The sequence below is a fragment of the Schistocerca piceifrons genome, chromosome 1 (assembly GCF_021461385.2).
Source record: "Schistocerca piceifrons isolate TAMUIC-IGC-003096 chromosome 1, iqSchPice1.1, whole genome shotgun sequence".
Taxonomy (NCBI): Eukaryota; Metazoa; Arthropoda; class Insecta; order Orthoptera; family Acrididae; genus Schistocerca; species Schistocerca piceifrons.
This window is the reverse complement of record NC_060138.1, coordinates 121,381,455-121,407,899: the sequence shown is the minus strand read 5'-3', so window position 1 is coordinate 121,407,899 and position 26,445 is coordinate 121,381,455. Positions and strand designations below refer to the sequence as shown.

The following is a 26,445-nucleotide window of genomic DNA, read 5'->3' as shown; positions in this document are numbered from 1 at the left end:
AGACAGAAGTGATTACAAACAATATCAGGAAAAGAAGGGCAAGTTCTATGCTCAAATACGTAGGATAAACGATGGTAGATTGACCAAGAAGAACTTTACCATAGTGGCGACGAATACAGTGGAAATACACTGGGTAAAGGTAATCATGGAAGACGTCAAGAAACTAAACAGAAATCATGACAGACAGCGTAAGCACACAGAAAAAAATCGGATAACAGAAATTTGAGCAAAGGCCCACAGACGAAGAAAACGGGAAAGGAGTGGACAGAAGAGAGGAAGAAGAAACACAGTGAATATATGAGAGATTTCTGGAACGAAAGAGGCAGAAAAAAGTGTGTGTGTGCACGCGCGCGCACTTCTTCTTTAATTTTCTCCTGTGTGTGTTCCTTCCAGTGTTAGTGTTCAGTGTCATAAACCCATTCTCACATAGATTTTCGTTTGACGTTATTTTAAAAATGCCGCCAGGAAAAATCTGACAGCGGAATCCTGAAGCGGCAGCTGGCGCCACAAGGCTCTAGCGGGGGGTGCCAGTTGTAAGTGTCTGTGGAGCCCCAGCTTTATTCAGAAACTTTATCATCTATTATTTTATTCATTGGCCGACGCAGGCATATCATGCACCGCAACTACACTAGAGAACTATTTACAATAGAGTAGGATCGTCGCGTTTTGAATTATATTAACTTGACTGTACAGTAAAATTTTCATTTGCGCGGTTGGCAAAGATGATGTAATTGCAAGCAGTCTTGACGTTTTGTAAGCTTGGTTTCTCTCGTGACGTCATGTTTCAGTTGTTTTAGTGCCACAGGCTGTGTCGGGTGTTGTGAATGTGCGGTGCAGATAGTTTGTAACTGGAGTGACGTTTACTAATATGTGACAATGGCGTCTGTCAAAGTAGCAGTACGGGTTCGTCCCTTCAATCAAAGGTAAAATCTGCCTCAATGATAAAAACAATAAAGCGTTTCAACTATTTAAGAATTAATGCTGTGTACCGTCTTGCTGTTATTACTTACATAGTCGTCAGTTTCAATATGTCATTATAATTTCATCTTTCTCGTTATTTTCTTCTGCGGCTTCACATTTTATTTTCATTCACCAGGGAGATTGATATGGACGCCAAACTCATAATTCAAATGGATGGAAAGAAAACAAGAATTCTGAACTCTAAGGTTAGTTAAATCATCAAAATCCACCATATTTTGCTTCCTCTATTATATTGCATGAAACTGCCTACTTGAGTCGTCATAAATAATTCCATTTGCCCTAACAACAACTTGTTATCTTGCATCATTTAAGATCAGTTACTTGACTATGTCCTAACTTTTTCCGGTCAGAATAATACACTCATAGGCCCCTGAGTAGTCTCATTTAATGAAACTGATTTAACACGTTCAAGATAAAATCAACTGGATGCAAAACCAGACTGACTGCTCCTTTTTTTAAATTTTTTTTAAAATTTTAACCAGTCTTATCCAGAGTGCACCAACATATTTGCTGTAGATCAAATTCCTGTCTGGGTCAAATGTTTTCTTATTTATTTCTTACTCATGGTATCACTTTAGGAAGTTTTCTCTAAAAGAACGTGCCTGAAGTGTACCTTTATATTGAAGTGAAGTTTGGGTGATAAACAGTACAGGCAAGAAGAGAATAACTTTTAAAATTTGGTGCTACAGAAGAATGCTGAAGATTAGATGTGTAAATCAAGGAGACCTAACTATGAAGAGACACCTCTTACTGCATAAAACTGGGAAGGAAGGAGCATCTTGACAATTTGACTTAAACAGTGGATAGGTTGATAGGACACATCTGAGGCATCATTGGTACAGGAAAGAAGTGAGGTAGTCAAAATTGTAGGATAGTGCAAGGAGGTTACCAGTAGCTATACAAAGATGAGGAGACTTCTACTGAATAGACCAATATGGAGATGTCCATAAAACCACACCAAGAAAAACTTATTCTTTTACATCTTTATTAATTCTACTGTGCTGTATGTAAGCCATCAAGTATCCTGTTAAAATTAATTCAGTTTTTATATCCTACATCACAAGTTTTGCATTGAATTTTGTATTGTACATGGGCTTAGAAATCGTTCAGGCTGAATGTCATGTGTCGCTGCATATATACTAGATGGGTTTGTTTTATTTCTGGTTGGAGGCCCTTCTGTATATGAGCTTTTGTACCCCACTTCAAGAACAACCCAAAATATATCGATCTGAATGTTTGAATCTTGATCTGTGTTGTTCACTACACTTATTGCGCTAACAGATTGGTATAAGGGAAGAAAAGATAAGCAGATTCATAAACTGCGTAGGCTCTGACAGTAGTTGTATAGATATTTTGTAGTTGCTATGTAGGCTAATGTCTTTTAGGGCTCAATTTATCTGAAGAAACTGATCTAGTAATGTTGTGGTACATTGAGGCTACAAATCAGTTCATCAGTAATCTCAGATAGGTTTTGTTTTGCACTGAGGGCCAATGCAGTACATAATTTTTCTGTCAAACTTGGAGTAAAATTTATGTTTATCATTCTGTTTTAGAGGAAGTGCAACATATTTTACAGAATTATATTGTGGCCCTGTCGGTGAGTGCAAGACGGCCAATCCAGTGGTACACAGTTTGATCCCCAGTCGGTTCAAGGATTTTTTCTGACACTTATCGGGTCTTTCACCTCTTGCAATGATTTATGGATGTGGAAAAATGCCCGTGTTTCAGAGTCCTTGTCAAACTGTAGTTCCCTCTTCAACTGGCGCAGAAAATCAATTTGAAAGGAGGCAAGGGCATGCCACATCCACTAGGACTACGACTACGACCAATAAAGCACTGTGATGTTTCAACAAACATTTGGGCTCAAAATAACTTTGCTTTTACATGTTTGAAATTGTGGCATATGTGTTATTTGCCGTCTGTCATAAATAGAGGTGGACAGTTATGTGAAGTGACCCATTTGAATAACATAAAAGCTACTCCGCAATGAGACCCAAAGGACCCATTGATGCTGACTGAGTGCCAAGTCACTGTCTGTCATATGGGGTTGTTTGGATACAGTAGAAGGAGCCTGGAACAGTACAGCACTTTCCTGGCCACTGTCAGCTCTCCAGACTTTGGAGCTGCTTCTTCTCCTCAAGTAGCTCCTCAGTGTCCCTTGCGAGATTCAGTTCTCCCTGATCAAGAGAGGCTCCCTGGTAGTACTGGGAACTGAACCCGGGCCCTCTGCATGGAAGTCAGACCCACTGACCAGCCAGCTAAAGAGGACAATGATCAAGTTGAGTATAGCTTAGATAGTTTTAAATTTTCAAGTCTGATAATCAGATTAATATTGTTTAAAGTATTGTTCACCTGAAGACATCTCCATGGATACTCTGCAACTCAAATTTAAGTGCCTGGCAGAGGGTTCATCGAACCACCTTCACAATTCTCTATTATTCCAATCTCGTATAGCGCGCGGAAAGAATGAACACCTATATTTCCGTACTAGCTTTGATTTCCATTATTTTATCGTGGTGATCGTTCCTCCCTATGTAGGTCGGTGTCAACAAAATATTTTCGCATTCGGAGGAGTAAGTTGGTGATTGGAATTACGTGAGAAGATTCCGTCGCAACGAAAAACGCCTTTCTTTTAATGATGTCCAGTCCAAATCCTGTATCATTTCTTTTACACTCTGTCCCATATTTCTCGATAATACAAAACATGCTGCCTTTCTTTGGACTTTTTCGATGTGCTCCGTCTGTCCTATCTGGTAAGGATCCCACGCCGCGCAGCGGTATTCGAAAAGAGGGCGGACAAGCGTAATGTAGGCAGTCTCCTTAGTAAGTCTGTTACATTTGCCAAGTGTCCTGCCAATAAAACGCAGTCTTTGGTTAGCCTTCCCCACAAGATTTTCTTTGTGTTCCTTCCAATGAAGAGATGAAAACGTGTATTGTACATCCCAATAATATATCAACAAAATGCCATAGATTTTTCAGAAATTATAATACAGTAATGAAATATTATGACGCCCATTGTCTGAGTTATGAATGACAATGAAGTACTGATTCAAAGCATAAATTTAATATGCCAGGTTTTTTTTGTAAATATGATGTATCTGAAGCTATTTGAATTGCCATGTTACTGATCAGACATGGCATATAAGACATGACAGTTTAAAACACGACACACTGCTACCTGAATCCTACTACGTATCTTTCAAGGGAGTGCTGTTGCCATATGAGGCATCTGACATGCCTCGCAGATGGACTCGCAACTTCAAATAGTTGCTGGTTACTTTCCTTACCCCAAATTAATCCATTACTACCCTATGATGCTGTGGTGCTAGTATCACTGGCAGAATGAATGCATTGGGGAATTTGGATTTATCACCATTTGAGGACTGTTAGGCATGGTGGGCAGCTGTACCAAGTATTGCCCACAAAAATCCTTTGTCTGAATTCGAGTCCCATTCCAGTTCTGCTCTAAGTTTTAGTTGATGTGAGCAATTTCGATCAATGGACATTCAGCGTCTTCGGAATTTTGACTAATCATATTCGACTGTTGACTGTCGACCAGGACAGTATAAGTTATTCAAGTGCGTCACACAGGTGCTGCTGAATGATTTTTTATCGTTTAGCATTGACTGTTCAGTACACTTTGCCTCGTCAAGTCACTGGATCTGCGTAGCGGCACAGAAAGGGTGGTATTACTGACACACCTTTCTCCCATTCCAATGAAGTTTTACAAGCTTCTCACAAATCTTGATACACAATATTGGACTATCTCTTTGCTCTCGATGTAGAAAATATATGATTGTTGTATCTTTGATCATTTGCGTGTGATTTGAGAAAACTACAAGAGATAGGCGGAAGGTCGGTATGGGCATCAACGAACAGAACAGCTGAGATATGTTGGGCCAGTGCCTTTTGACGCAGAATAAATAGATTCGTGTCTGTTTATCATAGACCTGCCCGTATTTTACGCGACTGGTTGAAGAAAATGTTGAAAAAGTGGATAGGAACATGGTTGTTTAATAGAGTTAAAAATGCTCGTTGCTTCAGAAACTGCCCATAGGACTCTGTGTTTCATATTGTAATGTTGAAGAGTGAACACGCTGATTCGGTTACCTTTCGTTCTTCGATGAAGAATTGAGGGAAGTTTCAACAATTTAACCTCTTTCCCTTTTGAGACAAGAAATGTTAGGCAATTTTCCTCCCCGCCCCGCCCTCTTTAACTGTGTTCTCGGTATATCATGTCGTCAACAGTTGACCTAACGCGGGTCTAGAGAATACCGTAAACGGCGTTTAGTGAAAGTCAAAATGAGATAGTTTGGCGTTACAGGCCTACAATGTGACCATGTGACCACAGAGAATATTTTATGATTGTTTACCTTTAGCTTGTTGACAAAGAACAGTTTGAGAATTGACATGAAAAAGCTGTATCCATCGGGGCGTCACAGCGTATACCGTGGTTGTTAATTATGGATCGAAACATCGTTATACTATATCAGCACCCTGTAACAATAGCTTCCTACAACGCGTGGCAGCGCATAGCATTTATTAATACGATTTGCGAGTTGTCGGGAATTGTATGCTGTAGGCTACGTGTGAAGAACGGTCGCTGTGTTACGGATTCTTACCGACGTTGTAAGGAATAATTCAACTGGGTGAGTTAAGTTACCATTTCTCTGTCAAATCGAATCAATTGTGGATGTATGCAGCTGGGCCGAAACTTTCCGCGCAAACCAGTTCCACCGGTGTCACCCAACACCAGGCCGAGCTGGCCCTCCACACGGTGTTCGCGACTGTCTGTGTATAGTGCGTGTTCTATGATTCTGATGACGTCGCTGTGTTAACCATACGCTTGATAGGTTGCAAAAAAGATGTATTACGAATCTTTTCTTCTGCATCCGCCCGTCGCTGGATGATGCGTTGGCTTCTGATTCGTGACTTTTTACTCCGGAGAGGTCACTATATTTGATTGCAGTGCTTGTGGCAAATATATTAAATTTTCAACGGGAAATCTGGTAAATTTAACTTCCAACCTGGTGTTAATTTTCACTGATGATAATACAAATGTGTTGTGTTTCGTCTCAACTCATCCCTAGGTTTCTGGGATGCACGTTTTGTATTGCAAGTGATTCGTCCATTTTTAGTTTTTCTACTACAGCATTAAAATACTTAAGAATTGTAACTAAGGTGAATTTTACACCTACCCCTCTCATAATAGTTTTAAACATGCGCTAAAGGCCTCATTTTGGTACGCCACCCAAAAATCACCATAATTTTATAATTGCCATCAGTTGGTCTCCTTTGCATTCGTGAGTAGGGAACTGGAAGAATGTGCTGTGACAAGTCCAATATTGTTATGTCGACCTCCACGCAACCTTTGTGTATAAAGCTCCTAGTTTTCACTTTTTTCTTTTTTTTCGGTTCCGAAAGTGCACTACAGATCTAAATTCACTTATCAGTTCTTGGACGATTGAGATGGTCCAGCATATCTAAAACTTTTGCACCTGTTCAGAATAAAGCAATGAATATTCGTCTCGGCCCTCGTCTGTGCCCATTCATAACGCACTCTGTCTAGAAGTAACATTGCAGATTCGAGAGACGTTGTACACTTGGATGCACATCAGTGTTTCACTGCGATCGTCCATTTCCGTACTGGTTGTTGAAGCATACCAGCTCGTTTTAAGGATCCTAAATAGTGAACCGAAGACTTACCACTTTGTATACAGATAGTGAATTTATTTGAACAGCCCTTTTCACACACGAGCACACTGCATTCCTAATAGTTAGTATATATGACGAAGTTGATATTTATGTAGTTGTTAGTACTTGATTTGCAGATAATTCAATGTTGCTGCATCAAGCTGCGAGCCGCGGAGACATTCAATTACTTAGGACAGCAGTTTGCTATGGTAACTGTTGCAATCAATATTGTATGTAGTTAACATATTGCATTCACAGTTGTGAGTGATAGAATTACACATGGAGTAAAGCCCGCCTTGGTTTAACGACTCTCCACTGAGCATAACGTGTGACTATTTACTCCCAGGTCTCACTAACTTGAAAGATTATGGAGGACTACTTTGTCTGTACTAAATCTTGTACATTTTTGATGAATTTAAAATTCAGGGAATGTGCAGTCCATTATTGAAACTCACTCTTTTAGGTAGCCTTTAAAAATAATCATAGGCGTTATTAACATGGAAGCCGACAACGAATACACTACCTAGCTTCTCTAGTGTGTCCCAGGGTTCTTTAGTTGTAACAGTGGGTTTTCGTTAACCCAAATATGTTATTTTTATACATGACAGGATCCAGACAGATGAAACAATGCGCCATTTTACTTGTGTATTTGTCGTGTAAGGTTCTCCGACAAGTCTCAAATACTTTCCAGTCCAGAATAATTTTACGGAACTACGGCTTCAAATGATTACAAAAATTATTGTCGACAAGCCCTAAATTATGGTTTTTTTTAGTAAGTGCAGAAAATAGACTCTTTATGATCCAGAGTATACGGATACATTTTACATCTTTCGTTCACGGCAGTTTTCTTTGCGGGAAAATAAATACTTTCGCTTCCACTCACAATTTCAAATCCGACATTCCAGAAATCTGCAGTAAACTGAAGCTTTCGTGTTTGTTTATTTGGCCGAGTATTCAATATCCAACGTATTAATGCAACGCGCTATATAGTTTGGAACTCGGACACGAAATACCGAGGAAGTTAGATTCGTATGACACGACAGTTTTGCCGTGAACTGCGTCCCTTAGATGGTACGCCCTAAGAAAAACATGAGTACGCCACGTTAGTAAATTAGTGCAATTGCTAAGAAGACCGCAGGTAAGAGGTAGTAGGGGGCTCAACTTTAAGCACATGTCGACCCGAGTGCGCACGAGCATAAGAACGGCTTGGCGAAGAATAATCTGTCAGCCGAAGGAGTGCAGAAATTCTTTTTTGTGTGTCGTTTTTGCAATGGGGCGTTGCTATAAGCTGATTTTTACTATTATTTCTTTCCCTTTATTTTATTTCAAACGTAATTTTAACTCCGTAGTGTGTGAAAAGTCGCGGCCAAACCTCTTCATTTACGTGTTCCTAGACCGTTGCAGCGTTATGTACACTGATTATTAAGGTGGCCGTGACAGCAAAGCGTACCAAAAAAAAAAAAGTTACTAACCCGTACCCAGGAAGCAAGAATTGGAAAATTTGTGGCCATCGCAGGAAAAAGGATGCGAAACTGCGCGAAACACGGTTATGCGGATTAGATTCCCGGCCCTGCATGTAGTTTTAAGAGGGGTCGTGCTTGAGAATTGTTGTGGATAGTGGAAAGGAAAGAATGCGAAAGATGTACTTACAGGCAACAAAAGACTCCCGCAAAATAAAATAGACAGCCTGCAGTCCTGTTATAAACTGGCAATTCAAAGAATCGAAGGTGATAAAAATTCCTTATGGAAAATCACTTCGGCCACATTTGTTTCATAAAATATCAACCTTTGAAGAGCCACATAATGAGTTCTACACGAAGGTACATAAATGTTATGGACTGACAACTAATATATAGAGATCCTAGACACACGCTCATCCATTTGCCATTGTACAGTTCCACCACCTAGGTCACAAATGTCACAGATGACTCGATAGCTTTTCTTAATAAGTGTCTACACGACAGGAAACAGAAATCTCAATGGGTCTCTTGCCTAATGTAACAGTCAGCACTTGTTTGGTGTTAAAAGGACACATATACATGTTTTATAGTGCAGTGAAAACTTTTGCTACAGGCTTTTATTAGGAAGAGGTCAAGACTTTTGACAGTTAGGCGTTCATCCAGAGTCACATGTCCTGGATTATTAAAGAACTATGTAGAAGAAAACTAAATAAAGCCATTAGAGAAGGTGAAACGATAAAACACTCACTGTTCTCCAGCCGCGACGGTTCGACGAGTGTCATACTCATCTTCTGTCGAAGTTTCGAATCATTGCGGACCTCACTCTATTTATAGTGATGGGCGCCTCCTCCTCCTCCTACCCACGGTCTCGATGCAGCCACTGGGCTTCACGACTTCAGATAATGATTACGAGGTGTGATCAAAAAGTAACGAAAGTTTTATTTTTTTAATTCATTCATCAACTTCAAAGTAATCAAATTGGTTCAAATGGCTCTGAGCACTATGGGACTTAACTTCTAAGGTCATCAGCCCCCTAGAACTTAGAACTACTTAAACCTAACTAACCTAAGGACATCACACACTTCCATGCCCGAGGCAGGATTCGAACCTGCGACCGTTGCGGTCGCGCGGTTCCAGACTGTAGCGCCTAGAACCGCTCGGGCACCCCGGCCGGCTCAAAGTAATCTCTCAGATAAAATACACTTGGTGCCAGCGCTTTTTCCAATCTTGGGAGCGCTTCTGAACTCACTTGTCGTTATGGTATTCAGCTCTTTCAGCGTTTCTGTTTTTATCTCATCGGTGGTGGCAAAACGACGTCCTTGAATAGTTCTCTTCAGCCTCGGGAATAGAAAGAAGTCGCAGGGAGCCACGTCTGGCGAATACGGTACCCGAGCCAACGTAACGGGTTTGTTTTTTGCCAGAAAAGTCACTAACAAGCATTGAGGTGTGAGCGGGAGCATTGTCATGATGCAACTTCTAGTGGTTTTGCCACAAAACTGGTCGTTTTCTTCGGATTGCTTCACGCAAACGGTACATAACTTCCAGGTAGTATTCCTTACTGATCGTACGACCAAAAAAAAAAAAAAAAAAAAAAAACTCATGGTCCACTATTCCCTTCTAAACGAAGAAAACAGCGAGAAGAACCTTCACATGTGATGGAACGTGACGAATTTTCTTTGGTCTTGGCTCTTCAGGCAGTTTCCATTGGGACGACTGAGCCTTAGGTTCGAGGTCATACCCTTCCCCCCCCCCCTCTCCCACCACCACGCGTATATCCTTATTTTGTCACCTGTTATAACCCTCTTTAGTAGTTCTGGATCGCTGTCGACTTCATTAAGCAGTTCCTGAGATATGTCCACGCTACATCGTTTTTGGTCGAAATTCAACAGTTTCGGAACAAACTCTGCCGCTACCCGTTTCACGCCCTAAACACCCAAAAATATTGCTTGGTATGAGCCAAAGGACTAGCCGACATCGGTAGCAACCTCTCTGATGGTGATTCGGCGATTTTCCAGAACCATTTTCTTTACACTTTCCATACTGTCGTCAGTAATTGATGTGCTAGGGCGTCCAGAGCAGTCGTAGACTTCAGAGTCCTCTCGACCCGCTAGGAAATGTTTATACTACTCGTAAACTCCTGTCGTAGTCATGTTAGATTCGTCAAAAGCCGGAGTCAACATTTCGAATGCGGTGCTGCACTATATTTCATTTTTCAAGCAGAATTTTATGTAAAGCAAAAAAATGTTCGAAAGCAAAAATTCGCCGTGTCGACACACGTATAAACTTTTCGACTGTCAAAAATAAACTAAATACTCAAAACAACTGAAAATTCAAATATACATCAGGAACATGTGTACCCACAAATTTAAAAAAGGTTTGGAAATCAAGTGCAGGATTTGGCCCACGAAATTTAAAATTTCCCTTTACTTTTTGGTCACACCTCATATGTTGCTCGTTGGAACGGCGCGGTTTTTAACACTGCCAGTCTGCCACCCGGATGAATAACGTAGCTTTTCGCCTGGCGTATATGCCAGGAGTGTCTACATTCACATCTAATGTCAAAGCATGTTATAAAGGAAATGAAAAATGAGAAAGGGGATAAGTTGAAGAAAAGATTAAAGTGAGGGAGCTGTCTGTGCATGTGGACGTGTAGGAGTAGCCTATGTTTTCTTTCGTAGCAGCCTCCGCAAAAAAATATTTTTGCACGTAAACGCCATTCAACAAATAAGTTAGTGAAATTTTTACCACAGAGCCCATATTTCACACATCGGTGTCTGACCTTCTATTAAGACGTTTTCTGCAAAATAAGAGATAAAGGTGTCATCAGTCAAAAATTTTCAAACGTGTGTGAAATCTTATGGGACTTAACTGCTAAGGTCATCAGTCCCTAAGCTTACACACTACTTAACCTAAATTATCCTAAGGAAAAACACACACACCCATGCCCGAGGGAGGAGTCGAACCTCCGCCGGGAGACTGCTCGGCTAATCCCGCGCGGCTGTCATCAGTCCGAAGACGATTTTGAACACCACAGTGCTTTACTACGCAAGGTGCTGCTGGAGCTGGTATGCCCATGCCTTGCCCCAATCTTCGAACTGACAATTCAGTCTGTTACAGCGGCAGGATCTACTGTTGAACGTAGACACCGAAACACAGTCCAGCTTGACATTTTTATCAACCAACCATTGGCAGAGGTGAGAGAAGCGATGAGCGATATTCTGTAAAGAAGTTAATTTTGGTATTAACACGCTGGCTGTGGTGAACTGCCGCAACATTTGAAGCACGATGTGCCCCAGGTGCTGCAGCAGTGCCTGCAATGCACCCGACGGCTGTGCAAGTCTTGATTTCCGCCTTTGTTTACCTCTTAGCTGCCGTAGATTTTTGTGCTAGTTCACTTGCAGAGGTACTGGTGAACTCTCACCTCACGTTTTCGTCTTTCAACTAATGGCACTCAGACAGTACACGAAACTCTTAATGCTTTCATACTAACTCAGAAAGTGGTCTGCAAACAAAGAAATGGAACTCTCCTTGCTTTCCTACGCTTCGAAACGAACCACAAAAGACGGATCAGTAGTAAATAATATGGTTCACTCGTGTATAACAAGAATGTATGAATTTATCGTAGTTGTAAATGTATGTGTGTGTTTAACCACCCTCACTTGTCTGTAAATTGTATACTATCCAAAGCACAGTAAGAAAAGTCAAATGCGTGTGAAGCATTCAGAGCCTTGGGGGTACCGACTGCTACTGTATATGTCGTCCACAGCATTCAAAAGATAAACTACTGGAGTTATGTGGGTTATATTGTGTCAAGAACAGTAGTAGATTCATTATAGTTATTCTAACTAAAAACCACATATATTTGATATTTTTGGTGGAGGCTATGCAACCTTCAGTTAACAGGAGGTAAGATCGACCGTATTATGAGAGACATGTTGTAAGGGAATGCTTAATTCTTTCGGTAACGGCATTCTTTACCCTTCTCCTTAGTCGCGTAAGGTGTCGACCGCGTAAGGTTGCATAACAGCATATATTTCTTCCAGTCGTATTGAGTGCTCGGTGCGGTCGCAGTTCCTAGAGACCTTGGCTAGCTTCTAGGATCGTTTCTTGCACTGAGCTAGTGTATTCTCTCTGCTGAAAATTCGTGACTGGCTGAAATTACGTGCCAGACCTGCACTCAAGTTGTGATTTCTATTTTTGTGAATTGTCCGAGTACGCATTAACAATTCAGAGTGGGAATTTCTCAGCTAGAAATGCACTGGCCGTGAAAGATAGAGGCCAATGGCTGAGCCGCCATTCTGCATGTAGAGTCTTGTGGTGCGCCATTCTGCATGTAGAGTCTTGTGGTGTTGCGAATGTTATATACGTGGCCGCATGTTATGAGTCTTGACATCAGATCGCTAGCGAATCGCACATACGGATCATTGGATCTCTGATACCATCTGGTTGTAGCCCTATTCAAAAATTCACGACAGTTTTTAGCTTGTTGCTGAAGTGTAGAAAATTGATTCTGGATATCGAATATTGCGTTGACTAGTAAAAAAAAAAAAACTCAAAATATATTATTGGACCTCATGTGATAGTAATGGTACGATAGTGGGTGGGGTCAAATGGTCATTGAGCACGTCGTAAAGAAAGCCCACGGTATTGTGTTGTCAAAATCCCTTCTCAAGTGAACGGGTATTCGGTATCTTGCACGAACATTGTAGTATGAGCTATTGCCAAAGTGGATGTCGCCAAAGTAGGATCTAGTGGCAATTTCCCTGTGTTTGAACAATTTTAACTGTCGTCCAAAAGTATGTTTGAGGCCTCATTTCACGAATGGATACTGGATACATTATTACCAATCAGGAGACATGAGTATCAAAGCAATGAATTTCTCTTTGCGAGGCGAAGGTGAAGGAAGGAAGGCGTACTTGCACTTAATGTCCCATCGACGCCGAAAACCACTTCATCATCTGGACCGAGCGAGATGGCTGCAGTGGTAAGACATTGGACTGTGGTATTCGACCATCTAGATTTAGGTTTCCTGTAATCGATTAGGACGAATGGTGGGATTAGTCATACGAAAAGCTATGATGCATTCCCTTCTTCATCCTTCCCCACTCCGAGCTTGCGTTCAATCTCTAACGACAGTGTCTCGATGGGACTTCCTAATCTTCTTTCTTTATCAGCTGAGAAAGTTGTGGCGGAGATTTTACCAACACATTTGTGTGATATTTATGGATCACTTAGGGAAGGAGGGTACTGTGGCTATTACGTATTAAACTTCTGAATTCGATATCTCGCACAGGGTACTGTTGAAAAGTCGAGTTCATTTACCGAATAATAATACTCACCAAGTTACTTGAGAGTCGCTGAATTCCTATCGATTGAAGAAATTATGGTTACCAAAAATCGTGTATTTGTAGAGCCCGAGAAATCGTATTTTTTGGAAAGTTTTATATACTTTGACAAATGTTGAGCTAGTATTCAAGGCGCCCAGCTTTTAGGGGAGGTACGGAATATTTTTAATACATTACTGTTTGGAAAAAGTGAAACATCAAGACCGAGAGCTGTGATTACCTTGAAATTAGTTCCACCGGTAAGGGACGAGACACTACACAAATGATTAGCGTTACAGACCTGTAAATGCGCCGTGACTGTGGAAATTCGGTAAGGGGCAGCGTCACAACGTGCTGCAATCAGAGCCGCTAGACGTCGTGGCAAGGAATCAAAGAGCGCCTGAATATACTGCTGGAGAATACTCTGCCGCGGGTTGTAGGCACGTTCACGAAGCATCATCTGTGGCTGCAGGACCTGAACGAACAAGTTGCCGATCGACTATATCCCAGACATGTTCGATGGTCTGCATAAAAGTCGAACGGGCAGACCAGGGAAACACTTGTATCCGTCACACATTCCTCGCCTCATGGGGCTGGCCGTTGTCCTGATGAAATGTGGCATGTGCAAGGCGTGCAAGAGGGCCAGTGCCTCGGGCTGTAAAACATCCCTGATGTAGCGGTAGCTGTTCAGATTGTCCTCAAGGTGTGGGAGGAGAGATGTCGAACGCGTATGCGGCCATCACTTTAGGACTAGTTGAAGCGGGACTCGTCCGAAAACGCTACATTTTGCCATTCAGCAAGCCAGTGTCGGCGTTCACGTGCCATTCCGTCGTAACACCCCCACATGCCGATATTCCACCTTTTGATGTCGGCGTGGCATAGTAGCACGTGGTTGCAAGTTTCCATTTCGTATGACGGTTCCTCACTGACTGACCGTTGTTTAACACTGATCTATCCGGTCACACAAAAGAGGGCGCTGTAGGGCCTACATGCACGTCATTTCTCTGCTATTTCAATCACTAATAATTCCAATCCCAAAGAAAGCAGGTGTTGACAGATGTGAAAATCACCGAACCATCAGTTTAATAAGCCACGGCTGCATAATACTAACACGAATTCTTTACAGACGAATGGAAAAACTGGTAGAAGCCGACCTCGGGGAAGATCAGTTTGGATTCCGTAAAAATGTTGGAACACGTGAGGCAATACTGACCCCACGACTTATCTCAGAAAATAGATTAAGGAAAGGCAAATCTACGTTTCTAGCATTTGTAGACTTAGAGAAAGCTTTTGACAACGTTGACTGGAATACTCTCTCTCAAATTCTGAAGGTACATACAGGGAGCGAAAGGCTATTTACAATTTGTACAGAAACCAGATGGCAATTCAAAGAGTCAAGGGGCATGAAAGGGAAGCAGTGGTTGGGAAAGGAGTGAGACAGGGTTGTAGCCTCTCCCCGATGCAATTCAATCTGTATATTGAGCAAGAAGTAAAGGAAACAAAAGAAAAATTCGAAGTAGGAATTAAAATCCATGGAGAAGAAATAAAAACTTTGAGGTTCGCCGATGACATTGTAATTCTGTCAGAGACAGCAAAGGACTTGGAAGAGCAGTTGAATGGAATGGACAGTGTCTTGAAAGGGGGATATAAGATGAACATCAACAAAAGCTTTTTTTACGAAATTCGGAGATCTGGATGACGTTAGTTTATTATAGACGTCTTCGTGTTCTCCACGAGAAGGAATACAATGCACAGTTCCTGCACAGCGTCACCGAAAACATAATACATCAGTACTGCAGGAAATGATTGCAGATACTGTATGGTCTCTCATGGGTCCTATTTTGAAGACTACACCAGCGAAGTGGCGCGTGATTATTGCATTTTCGATTCGCATTTGGGAGGACGGGTATTCAAATCCTCGCCCTTCCATGTAGAATTAGTTTGTCCGTGATTTCTCTAAAGCTCACAGAGGCAAATGCCGGGATTGTGCCTTCGAAAGGGCGCGGCTCATATTCTCCCATCCTGCTTACAACCCGAACCTGTATTCAATCGGTAATGAGCTCATCGTCGATGGGACATAAAGTTGTAGTCTTCATTCACTCATTCATTCATTCCTTCTTTTGTAGACGCCCAACAATAAATGAACATATACACAGTGCATTCATTTGCCTCAGCAGCCTTTACTCTGGGATCCTATAAAACTTCTAGTCATACTTCCGTTCATCATTTCCTTCGCGCCAAAAAAGGATCCCTTATTACCCACAGTGCGTCAGCCACTTTGCAATGCAACGCATTTTTAACAACAATTGTTGATTACTCAGTGTTATTCGGTTCTCTAGGAATGGAACACGCATCTTATCTCAACACATTATTTACTTATGACAGTAAGCAAGCCACATACGAACGAAGTTTGGTTGAAATTATTCTACTGGTTCCAGAGCTAGGATGGAACGTACACGCCCACGCATCTGAACCGTTTATATGGTGTATACTGTATTCTGACATCTTTCAATGTCTTATGCAGTCTGACATAGCATTCTTGTATTTGTAGTATACTAGACCAAGACACATGCAGTGCTGCCTTTAGTGACGATTTGTAAATGCGTGATATATCAAAAGCATAATATATAAGCACTCCGTTTTCAGGCCACAAGTGGCCCATCGGAACCATTCGACCGCCGTGTCATCCTCAATAAGGATGCGGATAGGAGGGGCGTGGGCTCTCCCGGTCGTTATGACGGTTTTCTTTGACCGGAGCCACTACTATTCGGTCGAGTAGCTCCTCAATTGGCACCACGAGGCTGAGTGCACCCCGAAAAATGGCAGCAGCGCATAGCGGCCCGGATGGTCACCCATCCAAGTGCCGGACACGCCCGACAGCGCTTAACTTCGGTGATCTGACGGGAACCGGTGGATCCACGGTGGCAAGGCCGTTGCCCCGTGATATATAAAATGACAGAAATGCTGTTCTGTAAAATCCTCAGAAGCATTGAGGCCTATTCAGAGTGATAGTCACTCAGGATTAAGGATCTTCTGGTCTTTCATGTTCAGGGCATGGACGAGATTAGACATGGTGTATTCTTCAAAGATCTGGGATAAGTGCAGTGTTATCAGATGAATCTGGTTACATAAAGGTAGTAATTTTCTAGTAACCAATTGTGTGTTTCTTTGTTATCACCTTTAAACCCACATCTGGCAGTACGGACATGATAGCAGAATCAAAGGAAATTAATAGCCCGGCCACAGAATGAAGTAGAAAACAGTTCACATTGCGTTTTTCATGCAGCTAGCCTGCTCAGTGTACCACCAAACTCTACACTCTGAACAAGCGAGAAAAGTGGGCATCTGCTACAATAATTGTATGCCAGTTTCATGACAGTAGCAGCAGTGGCTATAGATGCATTACCCAATAGTGACATTTGAAAATCTGCGCCAGACTGGGACTCAAATCCAGACCACCCACCCATCGCAAGTGGCCACCGCAATGACCTCAGCCAACCAAGCGCACTGTTCAGTCCAATCCAAACCTCCACATGTCACTGTTGCCTCCCTGTATCATAATGTCATGTACATCTCCCTGTAAGGTCATAACATAACTTGATTTCCGCTCAGGAAGAGTGACACTACCATAAAGAATTTAAGTCCATTTTTATAATTATATGCTTTGTCTTGAATTATGATACTTACTTTTGATTATCAGCTGCTTTGTGAAATATTATTCCAAATCTGTTACATATATAAATTGGAGTGTATGCATGTGTGTATGCCCATGATTTCCTCCCAAACTTCAGAGAGATTTCAACTAAATTGACACAGAAATAGCAGGCCTCGCAGATTTCAGCACTATATTCTCGTATCTTTCATTGTTCTAAGCAATCTGACATAGCGTTTATCAAAGTGACATAACAATCTTGTATTTGTGGCCCTACGTCCAGTATGAGCTGAGATACAAGCGAAATGCATTTTTCCCAGCCTATGGTTTGTCAGCTGCCTTGCACGACAGGCATGCTGAGTGGGAATAGGACCTGCTAGCCAAATCAATTTGCGTTGCATAGCAGCCTACATGTCAGGGGCAAGAAATTGTTTTCCAGACCCTGACATGTGGGCTGCCCTGCTTGTCAAGCATGTTGTTTCGAGTAGTATCGGGCTGCTTTATGGACATGTTTTGTATGGCGGCCTGTATATCAGTTGCAAATAAATGGTATTCAAGCCTCTGATGTATAGCCTGACCTGGGTGACGTGTGTTGTTGGAGTAGTATCGACCTGCTTTGTTGAACTGTATTGCAGGGGCTACATGTGCTGATGATGAGGCTGGTGGCAGATTGAGACAGTGAGTGGAGCGGGAGGAGGAAATGGACAGAGAGGAGGGAGGAGTGGGAGAAACATGTGGAAGTGGAAGGTGTAGAGGGATAGTGGGCAGGTGGAGACAGAAGAGGGAGAGATGGAAAGAGAAAAAGGGAGGAGGTTATAGTGGGAGGGAGGGGGACAAAGGTAATGTGAGAGAGAGGGGATGAATATTGAATATATGGTCAGAGAGAGGGAGTAGAGGAAATGGACAAAGAGAAGGGGAAAAGGAGATGGAGGGGGAGAGAGTGAGGAGGAGGAGGAGGAGGAGGAGGAGATAGACATATAGAGGTGACAAGACGAGGAGGACGTCCAGAGGGAGGAAGAGCTGTACACAGAGAGGTGGAGGAGTATGTGTGTTCAGTATTTGTGTTGAGCACATACGTAGGTGAAGGTGCTGGGAAAAAGGCTATTTATTCCATCTAAGGAAGTGGACAGTGGCATATGGACGTTTGGATCGGAATGGGGAGCATGATCAGATGGCCAAGGTGGTTGGTGCGACTGCTCCTAATTAGCGTGAGGTCTGGGTTCGAGTTCCGGTTCGGCACAGATTTTCACATTTAACAATTAGGTAATGCATCTATATCCATTACAGCTCATGTCATGAAATTTGCATTCAGCGAAAAATTTGGAACAATATTTCCTACAGCTGCTGATCACCAACTGACATGTAAGCAACTGCCATGAGAATCGATGGGCTTCTGCATCAGGAATATGATGGACAGACTGCTGTTAACTGTTGCATTGACAGAACCAGACACAAAACCGATACTCTCCTCGACTATCAGCATTCACTATCCACCGCAAACTAACAGCAGTGTTTTCCCCATATTTACACGGTTATACAGTGCAATATTACGGCAGTGTTCAACAACGGACAAATCGTGTCGTTAGCGAGATGTAGTCTCCTGTCTCCTAGCCCATCACTATCTATAATCTACATCTTATAATATTGTATCACACTAGATTGAAGATTGAACTCGAACTATTGATTACAACTTCCCTCGTTATGTTTTGCTGCTGTATGCTAAGCCCACGCCATCCTGCTGCCATCCTGAATAGTCTTATTTCGCTAAGTGGTGACTTTAATAAAAAGTTGTTTCCTAAAATGTGGAAACTGAAGAGATGCCATAATGTATGGATATGAGTGCCACGATATGGCGGAAGAATAAATTAAATGGTTCAAATGGCTCTGAGCACTACGGGACTTAACATCTGTGTTCATCAGTCCCATAGAACTTAGAACTACTTAAACCTAACCAACCTAAGGACAACACACACATCCATGCCCGAGGCAAGACTCGAACCTGCGACCGTAGCAGTCGCGCGGCTCCAGACTGAAGCGCCTAGAACCGCTCGGCCACACTGGCCGGCAAGAATAAATTACTCCAAGGAGATTATTCCCATGCAGAATACAAGCAGCGTGCCGTGAAGAAGTACCTGAGTATAGATTCGAATAAACAGCGTCCAGTCACTTTATTGTGACCACATGTCAAAAGCTTAAATGATCACCTTTTTCAGCGCACACGTGCAGGAAGAGAATCAACGAATTCTGAAATGTACCGACAGGTATGTGGAGCCATGCTGACTCCAGTGCTGTGGCCAGCTTAACTACATATATTTCTCTCTTTAACATCCATGGCACGAACAGCCCGATCGAGGCACGAACAGCCCGATCCATCCCACAGATTTTCGACAGGGTTGAAATCCGGGGAGACTGGTGGACAGGGGAGTAGGGTAAATTCATCCTGGTGCTCTTCGAACCACGCACGTACGCTGCAAAGTGTGTGACACGTTGCATTTCCCTGCCGGTAGATGCCATCGTGCCGAGGAAAAAGGCACTGCATGTGGGGGTAGACATGGTCCCTGATGATACGTGTATAGACTTGTATTGATCCATTGCGTCTTTCAGAATGACGAGATCACAGGGGAATACTACGAAAACATTCCCCAGACTATAACGCACTCTCCATGACCCTACCGACGATTGTTGCAAGACGTTTGCTTTCAGTCCGATGGAGCAAGAAAGTGACTAATCTAAAAATGCCACTCAGCGGATGTCCAGTCGCGGTACTGGCTTGGAAATTCGAGCCTTCGTCGCCGATGAACGACAGTCAGCACGGTTACATGAACCAGGCGCCTTCTGCAGAGGCCTATATGCAGCAACGATCGCTGAACGGCCGTGGAGGAAACACTGTGTATAGCCACTTGGCTCATCTGGGCGATCAGTTGCTCAACAGTTAATATTATCTTGGAACTCTTCAAGAAGAATGGTTCAAACGGCTCTGAGCACTATGGGACTTAACTTCTGAGGTCATCAGTCCCCTAGAACTTAGAACTACTTAAACCTAACTAACCTAAGGACACCACACACACCCATGCCCGAGGCATTATTCGAACCTGCGACCGTAGCGGTCGCGCGGTTCCAGACTGTAGCGCCTACAACCGCTCGGCCACTCTGGCCGGCTTGGAACTCTTCCATTTGGTCCTTGTTTGCATAGAAAAACAGTAATATCAGAAATCGAGTCCGCCTTGATTCAAAAAACCTTGTTATTCGTTTATTTCTTTATTATCCCAAACTAGTTTTGGCGACAAATATCACCATCATCAGTGAGGTTTGTTTTATCTAAAACATGCAGAAAATGGCATGATTGTACAAACACAGTAATAACATTTTTACAATTCGTCTTTTGAAATATAGTTTTATATTGATACTTTCATGCTACCTTATTTATTGTATGTTACAGCATGTTTTAAGCAATTATTGGCGCTGTTTGCGACATTTTCTGTGCTCTCTTTTTTTCTGTTGCCGTCTTTTTACTTAGCGAACATCATGTCATCTGCAACCACGTGAGCGGCTGTTAGTAAACAAATACTAAAAGGTGAACTTCGTATGTCAGCAGTATATACTTGTGGTTGTGGAAACCAGTTATTTGGTGTGTAATGAGCTGTTGCTTAGCTATTCGTGTACTCACGTTCGTTGGATGGTATGTGGCTGCTTTTATACACAGAAAAACAAAACTTCTGCACTTTGTTTGTCCGCAGCTCGTGGTCGTGCGGTAGCGTTCTCACTTCCCACGCCCGGGTTCCCGGGTTCGATTCCCGGCGGGGTCAGGGATTTTCTCTGCCTCGTGATGACTGGGTGTTGTGTGATGTCCTTAGTAGTTCTAAGTTCTAGGGGATTGATGACCTCAGATGTTAAGTCCCATAGTGCTCAGAGCCATTTGAACCATTTTTTTCTGCACTTTGTTTCTGATCCAGAATATTACGCCATCTTGCTATTCGCGCGTGTCGCCAGAGGCGTATCGCTTGTGGCGAGAAAGGCTATGAAAAACCGCAGAACATCTAATGAACAAAAACTATAACCCCACTAATATCGAAAACGATCTACACATTCTGAGAAACAGCAACAGTCTATACCGACAACTAACAATAAAAGAAAATTACTACATATAATAATGTCGTGTGACGAGGGCGTCCCCTCGGGTAGACCGCTCTCCTGGTGCAAGTCTTTCGTTTTGACCCCACTTCGGCGACTTGCGCGTCGATGGGGATGAAATGATGATGATTAGGACAACACAACACCCAGTCCCTGAGCGGAGAAAATCTCGGGAATCGAACCCGGGCCCTTAGGATTGACAGTCCGTCGCGCTGACCACTCAGCTACCGGGGGCGAACATTACTACATACAAAAGGCTATAGTCGAAGGGAAAAATGTAATAAATGAAACCACAACACTCTGCAACAAAACACTCTTTACCGCTCTGAGAGAACTAACCTAGGACACAAACAGAAAGCACACATACGCAAAAGAACCACTTCCCCATCACACACAGAGACATAAATAATGAACAGAAGTCTTCGTAATTCGCGCTACAGTTTTTCATAGCCTTTCTCGCCACATGCGATACGCCTCTCGCGACACGCGCGAACAGCACGATGGCGCAATATTCTGGATCAGAAACAAAGTGCAAAAGTTTTGTTTTTCTGTGTATAAAGCAGCCACATACCATCCAACGAACGTGAGTACGCGAATAGCTAAGCAACAGCTCATTACACACCAAATAACTGGTTTCCACAACCACAAGTATATACTGCTGACATACGAAGTTCACCTTTTAGTATTTGTTTACTAACAGCCGCTCACGTGGTTGCAGATGACATGATGTTCGCTAAGTAAAAAGACGGCAACAGAAAAAAAGGAGAGCACAGAAAATATGTCGCAAACAGCGCCAATAATTGTTTAAAACATGCTGTAACATACAATAAATAAGGTAGTATGAGAGTATCTATATAAAACTATATTTCAAAAGACGAATTGTAAAAATGTAATAATGGTTTAGTGTGTTTGTACAACCATGCCTTTTTTGCATGTTTTAGATAAAAAAAACCACTGATGATGGTGATATTTGTCGCCGAAACTAGTTTGGGATAATAAAGAAATAAACGAATAACAATGTGTTTTGCATCAAGGCGGACTCAATTCCTGATATTACTGCTCAACAGTTGCACGTCTATCCGCCCCAAATCTCCGCAGCCGACGATCACCCCTGTCACCTATGGCCCGTAGTGCACCATAGTTGCCTCGACGCCAGTTTTGGATAGCGCCACTTTGCCATGCACCTCATACATTAACCAAGGCGGGACGCGAACAGTGTATAGACTGCGTAGTTTCGGAAATAGTTCCAGTCTTGGCCCGAAAGCCAGTGACCGTGCCGTTTTGGATGTCAGATAAATCGCTCCGTTGTCGCGTTGTGGCAACGACTGCAGTGTTTTTCGCGTCCCTCCGACTCTCTTTATGTACCCTGCATTGCTAGTGCTGCCACCCGCCGTCTGCGATGGGTAATGCACGTTGACGTCAAACATAGGCGGTGATCACATTACTGTGACTGGACCGTGTGTGACTGTTTATTGCTCATAGTGTTGTTTTTTACACGTTGCGTCAGTCTTGACTTTCTAGCCCAAGCAGAAGTTGAGTGGACGTGTTAGCTTTAGGCGGAATGGCAGTAAAGCGCTTACCAGTGACTCATCGGGGCGCACTTGCAGTAAAACCAGATAACGGCGTGTGCACACGCGACGTTAAGTCCTAGATGCTTGCACGTTACGTTCAGCGTCACTCCAAAACCCGACAGTTCCTCGTTCGCCTAAGATATTTTCAGAGTTGGCTCATTCTGACGGAGTGAAAACACGTTAAAAATGTCGCGTCGCACGCTCTCGTTAAGCGAGTCAAAGTGACGGTAAAACCCTGTTGTGTAATTAGGGTAATGGTCTCAACAATAGCGTTACCTTTGTGATTGTAATGTTGCGTTTCTTAATAAGACTGTACATGGTGTGGTTTTTCACTGTTCAGCTACACAACCCAGTCCGAGTAAGAGACAGAGGGGCACGCCCTATCTTCGTACGAGATGTTAACAAATGTAGTACGAGACCTCCCACAATGACATAACTCTCTACAGTGTGTCAGACATGAGCAACGAACGGCCGATTCTTAAGAAGTTCTTGCAGCCTAAACTACAAATAATATAAATAAATTTAGGTACAGTACATGTATACATCAGCATCTACATTCGAACTATGCAAACCCGTGGGATATGTGTGACAGATGCTACTTCCCATTATACCTCATATTAGGGTTTCTTACCGCCCCATTCGCCAATCTATCCACCACCCATCCGTCTCCACCCTGATCCAGTCTCCTCCTTTCCTTCGCACGCAGTCCTTCACATCTTTCAGACACCTCTCTGTTCCTCTTTTCCCCTTCCCTTTCATCTCGTGTATCTTCGTGGCTATCCTCCATTCGCTTAACATGTCCACGCCGTCCAATCTTTGATTCCTCTATCCTATCCTGTAACAGTTCCTCCTCATTTAATCCCCTGATCGCCTCATTCCTTCACATTTTATTTTGCTTCTCTCGCTTCCTTTCATCACTCAGGTCTCAGAGGTATGCGTCAAGATCGGAAAACAGTGCGCCCCTGGTATATAACCAGTTTGCTGTTTTGAGTTCTGACACCATATCGGGCTTCTAACACCCTTCCGGAATGTTGTTGCTTGTCTTCCCCGCTCGTTTATTTCTCTGTCGTTTCTTCCATTCTCCTGTATTAAGCTTCCCAGAAACTTGAAACTCTCCACCTTCTCCAGCAACTGTTGTTCCACTCGTGACTCTCTCCTTCCTGGCTGTGATCATCATTTCACACTTATTTATGCTAAATTTCATCCCATAACCTTGCACTATTCGTTGCTTACTTCCAACTGCGCCTGCAATTCCTTCTCTCCGTTTCCCCGAATCATCAAATTGTGCGCAAACACCATTGCTTTCATCCTTCCCGCACCAGTTACTTGTTGCAATCTGGTCATTATTACGTCTGTCACCGTAGTGAAGAGCAGTGGTGAAAGTGCACTTCCCTGCGTCAAACTATTCTTCTGTTCCAGCCAATCTGATCTCTCTCCTCCCATTTTCACACAGGTCACACTCCCACTGAACATTTCTCTTAACCTCTATTGTTGTTTTTCTACTCTCCTGTTTGCAAGAACTTCCATATCTTGTTTCTACATACACTATCGTATGCTTTTTCAGTGTCCAGGAGGGTCATCAGAAGATCTGTTCCATATTCAATGCGGTGTTCCTGTATCTGTCTTACAGCGAGCATAGATCTACTGTGGGCCCTCCTGCGCTGAACCCATGCTGTTCTTCTCTCATCCTTCCTTCTGTTTTTGTACCAATTCGTGTTTCCAAAACGTTATCAAAGATATTTACTCAACGGCTCATCAATGTAATTCACTGATTGTTAATAGAAAAAGCCCAAAAACTATCTTGAATATCGGGACAATTATTCCCTTCTTCCAGTCTTCTGGGTTCCTCCTCTCTTGCCATACAATTTTAATCACTAGATGGAGCCAGTGTATCACAATCTTTGCTGCTGCTCTTATTTCTATACTTAACTCATCCAAACCTGATGCTTTCACTCCTTCATCTTTTTCAATGCATTTTCCAGTTCTCTCCCTGTTAAGTCCGTTTCTGTTAGCAGTTCCTCTTTTTGCTTCTCAATTTTTGCCCCCTCGTCATGGTCTCCATCCGGATTCAAGGGTTCTTCAAAATACTCACTCTTTATGATCTTGGGTTTCTCCTCATTTCCCATCTCTTCGCCACCTTTATTCACCATGGGAACATAGTCCATCATATCATTCCGCCTCCTACTTTTAATCGTCCCGTATAGGACTTTTTTTGAACCTTCATTGTTCTCGTCCATCATTCTAGTCCAGTCTTTTCTCTTCTGCTTCTTGCCTCTATCTTTCTTGTCCGCTACTCTCCTCTTGTCTCTACTGTCCTATTATGTTACCATACTGTAAAGGTATATATGACGGCAGTATCTGTTCCCGAATGAAAAGTTACCGTGGATGACCATGCAGCTTTGCTAGAAATGAAATGATAATTAAAAGGACACCCTAGCTGCAAACAGGCGTTGATGAACTTCTTTGGGTACATGTTGAAAATGTGTGCCCCGACCGGGACTCGAACCCGGGACCTCCTACTTACATGGCAGACGCTCTATCCATCTGAGCCACCGCGGGCACAGAGGATAGTGCGTCTGCAGGGACTTATCCCTTGCACGCTCCCCGTGAGATCCACATTCCCAACATGTCCACACCACTACATTCGTAGTGCGCCCAATAGATGTTTGCCCATCATACTCATTACTCGTGGCAGATTAATCTACCAAGTCCCGTACGAGTTCGGGCATAGCGTGTGCGTTCGCACAAGAAGGTCAATGGCCGGGAAACCATATTTTTTAACTATATATGACGGTAGTATCTGTTCCCGAATGAATAGTTACCGTGGATGACCATGCAGCTTTGCTAGAAATGAAATGATAATTCAATGGACACCCTAGCTGCAAACAGGCGTTGATGAACTTCATTGGGTACATGTTGAAAATGTGTGCCCCGACCGGGACTCGAACCCGGGACCTCCTACTTACATGGCAGACGCTCTATCCATCTGAGCCACCGCGGGCACAGAGGATAGTGCGTCTGCAGGGACTTATCCCTTGCACGCTCCCCGTGAGATCCACATTCCCAACATGTCCACACCACTACATTCGTAGTGCGCCTAATAGATGTTTGCCCATCATACTCATTACTCGTGGCAGATTAATCTACCAAGTCCCGTACGAGTTCGGGCATAGCGTGTGCGTTCGCACAAGGTCAATGGCCGGGAAACCATATTTTTTAACTATATATGACGGTAGTATCTGTTCCCGAATGAATAGTTACCGTGGATGACCATGCAGCTTTGCTAGAAATGAAATGATAATTCAATGGACACCCTAGCTGCAAACAGGCGTTGATGAACTTCATTGGGTACATGTTGAAAATGTGTTCATCAACGCCTGTTTGCAGCTAGGGTGTCCATTTAATTATCATTTCATTTATAGCAAAGCTGCATGGTCATCCACGGCAACTATTCATTCGGGAACAGATACTACCGTCATATATAGTTAAAAAATATGGTTTCCCGGCCATTGACCTTCTTGTGCGAACGCACACGCTATGCCCGAACTCGTACGGGACTTGGTAGATTAATCTGCCTCGAGTAATGAGTATGATGGGCAAACATCTATTAGGCGCACTACGAATTTAGTGGT

The 26,445-nt window shown here is 43.0% G+C and overlaps 1 protein-coding gene and 2 non-coding genes across 3 annotated transcripts in view; 1 reads left to right on the top strand and 2 right to left on the bottom strand.

Annotated features, from left to right (window-relative positions):
* Positions 1–798: 798 nt before the first annotated feature.
* Positions 799–26,445, top strand: part of LOC124782574 (kinesin-like protein Klp98A) — a 376,800-nt gene continuing 351,153 nt past the window's right edge. Inside the window, exons 1-2 of the mRNA XM_047253951.1 lie at positions 799–923; positions 1,097–1,166. Of these exons, the coding sequence (XP_047109907.1) occupies positions 877–923; positions 1,097–1,166 (117 nt within the window). The 5' untranslated portion in view covers positions 799–876. The remainder of the gene's footprint in view (positions 924–1,096; positions 1,167–26,445) is intronic.
* Trnat-ugu lies at positions 25,299–25,373 on the bottom strand. The gene has a single exon. It is a non-coding gene; the product is annotated as a tRNA-Thr (tRNA).
* Positions 25,741–25,815, bottom strand: Trnat-ugu. The gene has a single exon. It is a non-coding gene; the product is annotated as a tRNA-Thr (tRNA).